Source organism: Bidens hawaiensis, unplaced genomic scaffold (genome assembly GCF_021521415.1).
Source record: "Bidens hawaiensis isolate Kalapana, Puna unplaced genomic scaffold, B.hawaiensis_p1.1 tig00000780_1, whole genome shotgun sequence".
NCBI classification, from domain to species: domain Eukaryota; kingdom Viridiplantae; phylum Streptophyta; class Magnoliopsida; order Asterales; family Asteraceae; genus Bidens; species Bidens hawaiensis.
Window position 1 is genome coordinate 3701988 of NW_027491045.1, and position 12261 is coordinate 3714248.

The window sequence follows — 12261 nt, forward strand, 5'->3', positions numbered from 1 at the left end:
ATAAGTCATTTTCAACTTATCACAAAAGGCCTTTTCAACTTAAATAAGGAATCCTAAACACACCCTAAGAATAAGCAAATCATAGCGGTTAGAGACACCAATATAAATTAGTATAAAGTTTAGGGGTGCTATTTGACCATTTCTATTATTTAAAAACATCAAAATCAACCCCGAAGGGTCGAACTTGCACCCAAGTAGTTGCAACCCAACATCCTTTCCACAACACCACCTTCATTTATTGATTCAATATTCCTTCACGAGCATACATATTAAATGGCCAGTGAGAAAATAAAAGAAGTTAGTGGATGTCATGTGACATCCATATGTTGGTTAACCCCCGCTCGTTCATCTACATCCGTGAAAGTTCATTTACGTTCATCAATTTACCTTCACTTACAATTTATTCGTTTACATTCTTTCATATTCGTCTGTTTACATATGACGGATATTATTAAATCATGTGTTGATGATTGTACTTAATGATTAGCAATTGCCAAACAGCTCCTTAGATAAACCTATTGTCTATGCTTTCATTAACCTTTGTTATGTATGTTCGCTTGTGTTAATTTATGTCTGACCACGTTAATTTAAAACACTAACATACGAAAATAAACCAACACACACACATTCGCCTACTTAACACACGAACACTAAATTTCAGATATGTTTCGTTCGACATAATCGAGGGACCATTAATGTCACATTACCAAACCCATTAGCTCATTTCGGTACGCGCTCTTTCTCCTCATATTATTATTATTATTATTATTATTCTCATTTCATTTCATTTCATTTCTCGCTCGATCATTTTCCCCAAATTGAAACCCTAACCCCCAAATTGAACCACACGAATCCATCAATTCGATCTCATAATAACAATCAATAATGCAAAATCAACACCAGAGGCTCAAGCTACAACAACAACAACAAGCTTTGATGCAGCAAGCTCTCCTTCAACAACAATCGCTCTATCATCCTGGCCTCTTAGCACCTCCACAGGTATTCACGCATCAATTTCTTTGATTACCTAATGTATTCGTCAATTTGCGTGTATATGTTCGTGAATTTATGTGGTAATTTTATCATTTTGTGAGCTTAGGGTTAGAGATTTGAATTTGTTGATGAATTGTGTTTTTTATGATCGCCGTGTGTGTAATTTTGATTATTTGTGAGCTTACGGTTTAATTTTGTTGATGGATTGTTTGATTATGACTACCGTGTCTGTAAAATAAGTCAGCTGCGATAATTTTCGTGGATTTCATTAATAGTTTTTGATTATTTAGCTGTGAAATGTAGTGTCGGTGATCGTCTGTTGTAATTGAATTTGACGATTATGTTACGGTGCTGGCGAAGCTGCAGGATTTTGGTTATATTATTTTTCAAGTTCAGTTTACTATTACCGTTTAAAAGAGTTGTTTTTTTTAATAAAATTATATATATTTTTTATTGTTTAGCGTTTACACATTACTTTTGAGATAGAAGATCTGTTTTGGATTTTGTTACTTGTTTGAAACTGTCATTATTAAATTTCTAATAGTCTAAATCGTATCTGGTCATTAAATTTTTTGTCGTAAGTTTAGGATTGTTGGCCCCCCGGGGAAACTGTTGCTACTATTCATCTTTTATGGACATGGTGTTAGGATCGGAGTCACACACAAACACGAATACAATAGTAAAACCGAAAGAATAAACGAAAGAGACACAAGGATTTAAGTGGTTCGGTCACGGTGTATGACCTACGTCCACTGTCGATAACTAGGGTTTTCTTATTATTGAGTGATACAAACTTACAAGTACAGGAGAGAATATATAGACTAGACAATTAGGGTTTAACCCTTTGACTAAACTGGGCCTGATTAGAGCTTTTGGGCTTGGCCAAAACTCAAACAGCTTAATCTCCTAATTCTGTCTATTCGTCTAAACCGGACCCGACCCATGATGGATCGGAGACCACAACATAACAATCTCCCACTTGGGCTTCGAGACATCTTCTCTAAACCACCACTTGGATGCGTCAAACATTTCAACCTGCTCCCATTTGGAGACGTAAAATGTCTTCACCTGCATTGCCTTGTACATGTAAAATAAAACCCATCTGGTTTTGCACCTCCTAGTTACCCTTCGCCTTCTCAACATTATTCCTGAAGGCCTGCTGAAGCTCTGCACAGCTTCAGCTTATCCAGTATCACCGGCTTAGTGAACATATCTGCTGGATTCTTAGCACCTGAGATATTTTTCAAACTGAAAACACCATCACTGATCAAATCTCTGACAAAGTGATATCTCCTCCCGATGTGCTTAGTCTTCGAATGATAGACTGGATTCTTCGCAAGTTTCACTGCACTCTCATTGTCACAATATAAGAAGAACTCTGCCTGTTTCTTTCCCAACTCTTCAAGAAAAGTTCTCAACCATACTAATTCTTTACTTGCTTCGGCTGCTGCCATATATTCTGCCTCAGTGGTTGATAAAGCAACACTTTTCTGAAGTCTGGACATCCAACATACTGCTGTTCCCCCAACTGTGAAAACATAACCAGTAGTGCTTTTAAACGTCTTCTTACATCCACCCAGATCAGCATCTGAATAACCCCTGAGAATTGTATCCTTCCCCTTAAAACATAACCCCAAACTGGAAGTACCCTTTAAGTATCTGAGTAACCATTTCGCCGCTTCCCAATGTTCCTTTCCCGGATCCGACATAAAACGACTAACTACCCCGACAGCATGAGCAATGTCTGGCCGTGTACAAACCATGGCGTACATGAGACTGCCAACAGCAGATGCATACGGAACTTTAGCCATCTCTGTTCTTTCTTCCTCTGTTCTGGGAGACTGGTCTTTGGTAAGTTTGAAATGACTTCCCAAAGGTGTGTTTCTCGGTTTAGTCTTCTCATCATTCATCCTGAATCTTTCTAACACTTTCCCCATGTATTTCTCTTGGGATAGTGTTATGGAGCCATCTTTCTTTCTGGATATACTCATCCCCAAAATCTGTTTGGCTGGACCAAGATCTTTCATCTCAAATTCATCAGACAACTGTTTCTTCAACTTGCGAATCTCCTTCATATCAGATCCTGCAATTAACATATCATCTACATAAAGAAGTAGAATGATATATGAGCCTTTAAACTTCTTTAAGTAGCAGCAATGGTCGGCCTCGCATTTCTTGTACCCAGTTCTCACCATAAAATCATCAAACTTTAGGTACCATTGCCTAGGTGCCTGCTTCAGACCATACAAGCTTTTCTTCAATTTTCAGACCCATTTTTCTTTCCCGGCAACCTGAAATCCCTCAGGTTGTGCCATATAGATCTCCTCGTCAAGATCACCATGTAAAATTGCTGTCTTAACATCTAATTGCTCTAGATGTAAATTTTCTGCAGCAACAATACTTAAGATCAATCTGATGGTGGTCATCTTCACAACTGGAGAGAATATTTAATTATAATCAATTCTCTTCTTTTGCTGGAAACCCTTGACCACTAAACGAGCTTTGTATCGTTTAGACCCATCATGTTCTTCCTTGACTCTATAGACCCATTTATTCTGTAGAACTCTTTTATCTGGTGGAAACTTGGTTAAAACCCATGTCTGGTTTTTACTCAAAGAGTTCATCTCCTCCTTCATAGCATGCTCCCACTGGAGCGAATCTTTCAACTTAAGTGCTTCATAATAACTCTCTCTGGCTCACCATTTTCAGTTAAAAGGAGATAATTAACTGAAGGTTTGTAACGTACCGGCTGTTTAGAAACTCTGGTGGACCTCCTAACCCAGTGCTGAGGCGGGTCAGGTTCTTGTGGAGACCGTTCATCCTCAGACTCTGAACTCCCACTGTCAGAGACTCCCTCTGACTCTTCATTTCCACCAATATCATCATCTTCAAATTCAGGAACTGTGGTTTCTTCAGTTTCTGTCTCGGGTTCGGTAGCTGACTCAACTGTCTTTTTCTGAGCATCAATTTCATATTCAACCTGCTCTTTCTGAACCCTTGATTTTGAAGTGTTTCTATCTTTGTATAACTCAGCCTCATTAAAAGTTGCATGCTTGCTTCTGACTACTTTTCTGCTTTCTAAATCCCAAAGCCTGTAGCCCATTTCGTTTGACCCATATCCAATGAAAACATATTTTTTAGCTTTAGCATCAAGCTTGTCATTTTTCAATAGATCATAAGCGCTACACCCAAAGACTTTCAAATGCTTATAATCTGCAGCTTTACCTTTCCACTCTTCTTCTGGTGTCTTGAAACCCAGCGGTACTGACAATCCCCGGTTAATTAAATAAGCTGCAGTGTTAACTGCATCTGCCCAGAACGTCTTTGGAAGCCCGGCATTAAGTCTCATACTTCTTGCCCTTTCATTTAACGTCCTGTTCATTCGTTCTGCCACTCCATTTTGTTGAGGAGTGCCAGGGACTGTAAAGATCATCCGAATACCGTACTCTTCACAATAATCACGGAATTCTTTGCTAACGTATTCACCATCGTTATCCGACTTCAAGCATTTCACCTTCAAATCAGTTTCCAATTCAACAACAGTTTTCCATTTCTTAAAAGTATCAAAAACATCAGATTTATTTTTAAGAAAGTAAACCCATACCTTGCGTGTCGAATCATCAATGAAGGTGACATAATAGTGCGATCCTCCCAAAGAAGAGACTGAAGTTGGTCCATAGACATCAGAGTGAATAAGCTCCAATTTCTGAGCTTTCGGTTGTTTTCCGGTCTTCACAAAAGATACTTTCTTCTTTTTACCGAAAACACATGGTTCACAAAATTCAGATTCAACCTTCTTCAGTTCTGGAATTTTTCCTCAAGCAACGAGCATTTTCATCCCTTTTTCACTCATGTGGCCGAGTCGTTGGTGCCACAAACTAGACTGACTCGGTCCACTGGTCACTGCATTTACCCCATCAGCTGGAATTTCAACCATGTATAAAGTGCCCTTCTTTTTACCTCTGGCGATCACAAGATTCCCTTTCACAACTTTCCATTGACCCCCACCAAACATAACATCATATCCTTGGTCATCTAACTGCCCAACAGAAATTAGCTTTCTTCTAAGGCTAGGAACGACCCGAACATCCTTTAGAGTCCATGAGGTGCCCAATGAAGTTTTTAGTTCAATATCCCCCATCCCCGTGATATCAACAGCATGATTATTAGCCAAACGAACTTTACCAAAATTACCTGTTCGGAGATTCTTCATCTTCTTCGTGCTATAAGTGGCATGAAAAGATGCACCAGAATCCATAATCCATGAATCTGTTGATTCTTCAACACAGCAGATAAGAGTCTCTTCTGAACCTTCTGAATCATCCGAACCGGTGGCCAGATTAACTTCCTTCTTAGATTCTTTCTTTTCTTTTGAAATTGAGGGGCTAGGGCATTGGTTTCTGAAATGCCCCATTTCTTTGCAATTCCAACACTCAATGTCTTTTCTGGGCTTTGACTGACTTCTTCTTCTAGACTTTGACCTACCCCTGCCATTACCTTTCTCTCTTCTCCTACCTCTCCCTTCGGTGCTCAATATAGAACTAGATGTCTCACCAGAATTCCTTCTTCTTATGTCCTCCCCTAAAATCAAATCCCGGACTCCTTCAAAAGTAAGCTTAGTATTCCCAGAAGAACTACTAACTGCAGTAACAGTCCCTGACCAACTTTCGGGTAACGAGGATAACAAGAGTAACGCTTGAACTTCATCATCAAACTTGATATCAACAGAAGACAAACGAGAAATAATAGTGTTGAAGTCATTAACATGAGAGGTAACAGATGCCCCTTCCTTCATTCTGGTGTTAACTAGCTGTCTAATCAGAAATACCTTGTTTGATGCAGAAGGCTTTTCATACATATTTGACAAGGCTTTCATAAGACCATACGTGGTAGTTTCACTTACAATATTGAATGCCACATTCTTAGCTAGTGAGAGTCTAATAACAGCTATGGCTTTTCTGTCAAGTACCTTCCACTCATCATCTTTCATACTTTCCGGTTTCCTCTCTTCTAGTGCTTCCATTAAGTCTTTCTGACATAGCAAATCCTCAATTTGCATTTTCCACCATCCAAAATCCTGACCATCAAACTTCTCAATCATGATCTTTCCGTCCTCAGCCATTATCCAAACTGAGTTTTGATTACAGCAAACAACCAAACTACCCAAGGAATAAAAGGACTGGAAACTGATCAGAAAAAAACGAACCAGCAGCTGCGGAACCCTAATCAGCGGCGGCGGTACTGTAGCGGCGGCGCGGTACTATAGCGGCGGCGGCGGTACTGTAGCAGCGGAGCAGCGGCGGCGGAACTGTGTGTATAATCGAGAACCAGGCTCTGATGCCAATTGTTAGGTTCGGAGTCACACACAAACACGAATACAATAGTAAAACCGAAAGAATAAACGAAAGAGACACAAGGATTTAAGTGGTTCGGTCACGGTGTATGACCTACGTCCACTGTCGATAACTAGGGTTTTCTTATTATTGAGTGATACAAACTTACAAGTACAGGAGAGAATATATAGACTAGACAATTAGGGTTTAACCCTTTAACTAATCTGGGCCTGATTAGAGCTTTTGGGCTTGGCCAAAACTCAAACAGCTTAATCTCCTAATTCTGTCTATTCGTCTAAACCGGACCCGACCCATGATGGATCGGAGACCACAACATAACACATGGTGGGTGTCTAAATGTGTTTTCTAAGCTTTTGCTGTTCAGTTTCATAATTTAGCGTTTTGTTGAAAACCTTGTTCACGAGTCTCGTTTGCTTCGCTGTTTATTAGCTTTTTTTCATCAAAGAATTATTCTTGTGAGATTTTCCTGATGTTCTTGCTGTCATCAGCTATGCAAGGAAGTCTATAGTCAAAATGTTAAAGCATCCATTTAGATACGGTTTCAAAATAGATGGGTAGACAGAAAAAGCATGCTAATGCTGTTTTGTGTCAGAGAATACTATTATTTAATAGTTAGCCTCAGTGCTGTTTAGATGTATAGAATTGTGAAATGCTTTTGTTAAGAATCGAGCCAGTTAGTCATTGCAGTTGCAGGCTTATTTAGGAGATTTGTGTGTACATTTAATTGTTTTTTTTTATCCTTTTACATGTTAAACTTACACAGGAGATTTGTGTGTACATTTGATTTTTTCTTGTCCTTTTACATATTAAGCTTTATGTAGGAGATTTGTGTCTACATTTGTTTTGTTGGTGTGCTTCTTTGGTGTCTGATGTCTAGCTTAGTAGTCGATATATAGGAGATTTGTGTGTGCACTTTGCTTTTTTACCCGTTCTTTGCTGGGCCTGTTTACTCTGGTTAGTTGGGTTCTTTATCTTTTTTACTTTTAGTTTGTTATTTTTTTTTTAGTTTTTTTCTTTTTTTTCACTTTTTTATTTTGCAGATTGAGCCAATCCCAAGTGGAAATCTGCCTCCCGGCTTTGATCCAAATACATGCCGCAGTGTGTGAGTGGTTTTCAGATGAATTTTCTAGTTTCTTTTTTCTTTTTTTCCTTTGCATGACAAAAGCCTTTACCTGCTTCTTAACCATCTATGTGTTTGTTGATTTGACATATTTATAAGTTAGTTTTTCTCATCCTCCAATACATACAAATACTGAGTTTTGTAGTTGTTGTATGCTAGGTGTCATTTGTAGGATGATTATATATTTTTATGTGTACTGGAAACTGGGAAATATTCTTTAGCTAAAGTTTTTATTTTCTTTTATTTTTTTAAAACCGTTCTTTTATGTTTGAGATATGACAGGTATGCGGGTAACATTCATATACAAGTGACTGAACCACTTCTTCAAGAGGTTTTTGCAAGTACTGGTCCTGTTGAAGGCTGCAAACTTATAAGAAAAGAGAAGGTAGCTAGTTTTTATTAAACAGATTGAAAGTATCTTTATCAAGTTGCATGTTACTACCCTGATTATCACTTTTTTATTCTTCTTTTTTTATGTGCAGTCATCTTATGGATTCATTCACTATTTTGATCGTAGATCAGCTGCACTTGCTATATTATCTCTAAATGGGAGGCATTTGTAAGTTTGTTTGAATAAATAATGTTAAACAATCATATTAAGAGAGTTATGTACTTTGTTATCCTACTTCACCACATGTTTATTAATGTTATTTTCAGGTTTGGACAACTTATCAAAGTTAACTGGGCATATGCCAGTGGACAGAGGGAGGATACATCAGGTAGGTTTTATGTGGTGCTTATGTTTATTTTGGACCCGGATAAATTGAGTACTTTCCATCAGGTGTTATTATATCGATGGTAATTTGATGTTATTGCATTTTAATTTCTGGTTTGCAGGTCACTACAACATATTTGTCGGTGATCTTAGCCCTGAGGTTACTGATGCTATGTTGTATGCATGCTTCTCTGTTTATTCTAGTTGTTCGTGAGTACATCTCTTTTTTCTCTCATTTACGTACACACGCGCGCGCACACACTTTATATAGCTCATGAACTTTTTTTCGTGACTGTTGCTCTATTGTAGGGACGCGAGGGTTATGTGGGATCAGAAAACTGGGCGTTCACGAGGTTTTGGGTTTGTTTCTTTCCGCAATCAACAGGTTTATACTTTTGACGACTGCCATTTTTTAAAAGTTTTTTACTTATGGAGTAAATGGTGGCACACATTTGTCTTTTCTTAACACAGGCAGAGAGAGATAAATAGCTTTGGCAGTTTTTAACACAACTTATAAAGGGTTGATTCGAATTGTAAAACGGGTCAAATGCTCTTTTAGCTAAAAGTGGAACTGATCAAATCGGTTGAAAAATGTCTTATCTATTTAGCCTGATAAATTAGTTTATTCAAACATATAAATTATTTTGTAACAGTATTTTTTGAATCACAATTACCGCTTGAATTATTTATACAAAAAGGGGTAGTGGGGCGACAAGCCAGCTCATGTTTATCCTTCCTTAAAACTTACCTGTTTCAACCTTAAATTTGTTTTGACTTGTTAGCTAGGAAAATGATCAAGAGAATAAAATTGTTATTCCTACTGTTCTACATACATGTTATCATATTATCTTTTAACTAGAATCTTACATAGTTAATTTATGTTCAGGATGCGCAAAATGCTATAAATGACTTAACTGGTAAGAGTTTTGTTAAAATATTATTTTATTTGTTTATTTCTTGAATCTTAAAAGAGCCTATAAAACCAGCGTATGTAGTATTCCATCTTTATTTGTTCTTATCTTATCAGGGAAGTGGCTCGGCAGTAGGCAGATCCGCTGCAATTGGGCTACCAAAGGTGCTGGCACTAGTGATGAAAAACAGGCCTCGGACTCTAAAAATGTGGTGGAACTAACAAATGGGTCTTCAGGTATGCAGTAGAAATAAGAATTACAAAATCTGTCATTTTAAGTATCCCTTTTTTAACATGTATATCTTACGTTTTTACAGAGGATAGTAAGGAACCTGTTAATAGTGATGCTCCTGAGAATAACCCACAGTACACTACTGTTTATGTTGGCAATCTTGCTCCAGAAGTAAGAAATCATATTTCTTCAGTTAATATAGCTTATATTGATTCAACTCAATTTATTAATTGAATTATTTTATTTTATTTTTAGGTTACTCAGCTTGAACTCCATCGCCACTTTCATTCCCTTGGTGCTGGAGTAATTGAGGAAGTTCGGGTTCAGCCTGACAAAGGGTTTGGTTTTGTAAGATACAATAATCATGCTGAAGCTGCTTTGGCTATTCAAATGGGAAATACCCAATCCATTATTTACGGTAAACAAATAAAGGTGCGTACAATTATTTATTTTCCATAAATAACTAAGTCTTTAGTTTTTACCGTAGTCTTGTTTGATAGTGCATTGATAGTTTAGTTTCTTTAATTTTTTTAAAACTAAATCTTAGATTTTTTTATGAAGTTATGTAACAACCAGACATGAAGGTAGACTAGTCCATAATATGCAGTGGGAATTTTATACATGTATATTTACAAACTGACCTATCAAAGCGCGTGCAAAAGTCGTTTACAATACCAAAAAATACTTTGTTTTGAATACAACTCCGTTTTCAATAAAATTTATATCGGAATGTTCAGAAAAAAAGTTAAAAATATCTGTGTATTTAGAATTTTAAAAAATTTAACGAAATGTTGTACTGTTTGAACTTTTTTAGGTGTATATATCTATAATCTGACCTATCAAAGCACGTGTGGAAATAGTTTACGAAACCTAAAGCAACGTGCCGAGTTTTTAGTTGGAAAATTACTATTCATCGAAACCATTTTGTAATGTATATAATTTGCAACTATGTTGGATTTTTTGCATAGCCTGTCTTCTTATTTGTTTGTACGCGATGCAGTGCTCCTGGGGCAGTAAGCCGACTCCACCAGGAACAACCTCAAACCCGCTTCCACCACCCGTGCCTGCACCAATGCTGTCAACTGCTGACTTATTAGCATATGAGAGACAATTAGCATTAAGCAAGATGGGTGGGGTCCATGGGCTCATGCATGCTCAAGGTCAGTTTCCTCTTAAACCCCCAATGGGTGGTATGAGTATGGGGGCTGCGGGTGCTAGCCAAGCTATTTATGACGGTTTCCCGAATGTTGCAGCCGCCCAACAACTCATGTATTATCAGTGAGTGAGTGATTACGTGGCGTTATTGCGTGCGTTTGTTTCTGTTGTTTTTCTGAGTTTCTAGGAGGCTTTTATGATGTTTTTTTTTCTATGTTTTGTTTTTTTTCACTTTACTATTTACCCCAATGTTGTCCTGCTTTTATATGCTTGCCATGAGTATGGTTACATATGATGTATGTATGTTTTAATGTTATGTGTTTGTTCTGGTAACAAGTGCCTTTGGTTGTTTGTTTGGTCCGAGGTTTATAGGTTCATTTATTTTCCAACTAAAACCGGCTAAATTTGGCTACTGATTTGTAATTTGAATTGTCTGTATTACTGTATTACTGGTTTACACTTTACACTGACGTAGCGATTTAAAGCTAAGGTAATTATATTTTTTAAACTTTAGATCAAAGACTTCTAGCGGCTCATAATTACTTGCGTTTGAAAGTCTTAACATTGCGGCTTTTGTTATACCACTATCGATTAGCTTTAACTTAGTGCCCTTTCATGTATTATTAAATCATGCACTTTTGAATTATTTTTTAAATTGAACTTAAATTTTTATAGAATTATGGGGTTTGTTAGTCAATCTGGTTGAACCGCTCTACGCTACCGGTTGTACTATTTTAAGCCAAATCTGTTTCAAGGTTAATACTTGGTTTTTATAAAACATTGGGCTGAATAATGAAATTTAGATTACAATTTATTGAAGTTCAAATATTGCGAATCGAACGCCTCGTTAATTTTTTTTAAAAGGGTAAAGAGGTATTTGTTGTTCCTTAACTTCATGTGTGGTTTTGAGCAGTGCCATACTCGTGTTAGTTGATGTAAACTAAGGGACTCAAAACATAAAACTATTTAACTGATAACGTCAAACTATGACATAAACTATCTAACCCATATCGTTTGTTATAACTAAGTAACCAACCAGATGTATAGTCCGGAACAAGAATCATATTTGCTTCAACAAACTATACTTCGAACCAACAATTATATGTATTAATATTGCATGGCCGGTATTTATATCACCTATATCATTCACTGACTAGCGGCTGTCAGTGGAAAGCCATGACACCAAACATGTCCTTTAATATCATGAACAATTCATGTCCTAACTCCCACCATTTTCACCATTATAAATAAAACGCAACAACCAGGTTTGATTTATTAACTTCTTATTAAGTTATCTCAACAACATATATTTACTCTTACGTCCGAGTGGTAGGCTAACAATGTCTTTCTTAAATATTTAGTCTTCATTCATTTCAAGTTTCACCCGCTCACTCATAAGTTATCAAACTAATCATAAGACCGGCTAGACGTGCACAAAAAAACCGGTTCCGGAACCTAACCGGTGGAACCGAACCGGAACTGGTTCCAGTTCCAACCCGGTTGGAACAATACCCGGTTTGGGTATTTTTGTACCCGAAAATCGGGACCGGTTCTACTATATATATTTCAGTACCGGTTCCAACCCGGTTCCTACCCTGTTATTATTTGGAACCGGTTCGGGTCGTACCCGGAAAAACCGGTTCCGACGGGTTTTTTTTCAAGGGTCAAACAAAAAGTCAAACTAGCCGTTGGAACCGGTTCCAACGGTAATATAGCCGTTGGAACCGGTTTTTTAGACACCAAATAGCCGTTGGAACCGGTTCCAACGGTAATATAGCCGTT

General features: G+C 37.4%; 1 protein-coding gene across 1 annotated transcript; it reads left to right on the plus strand.

Moving 5' to 3' along the window:
- The first annotated feature begins 691 nt into the window (after positions 1–691).
- Positions 692–10834, plus strand: LOC143538531 (oligouridylate-binding protein 1B-like). Its single transcript, XM_077032078.1, has 12 exons — positions 692–999; positions 7388–7449; positions 7750–7852; positions 7950–8026; positions 8125–8186; positions 8305–8392; positions 8492–8567; positions 9069–9099; positions 9210–9329; positions 9410–9495; positions 9580–9756; positions 10325–10834. Exons 1-12 carry the CDS (start codon positions 886–888, stop codon positions 10604–10606), a joined length of 1278 nt encoding a protein of 425 aa, XP_076888193.1. The 5' UTR covers positions 692–885; the 3' UTR covers positions 10607–10834.
- Positions 10835–12261: the final 1427 nt, after the last annotated feature.

Excerpts from the sequence above, each read along its gene's own strand:
- LOC143538531 (XM_077032078.1), top strand. The coding sequence starts at position 886 with ATGCAAAATCAACACCAGAGGCTCAAGCTACAACAACAACAACAAGCT. Across the intron at positions 1,000-7,387 it reads GCCTCTTAGCACCTCCACAG|ATTGAGCCAATCCCAAGTGG; the intron begins GTATTCACGCAT and ends TTTATTTTGCAG. Across the intron at positions 9,496-9,579 it reads TTGGCAATCTTGCTCCAGAA|GTTACTCAGCTTGAACTCCA; the intron begins GTAAGAAATCAT and ends TTTTATTTTTAG.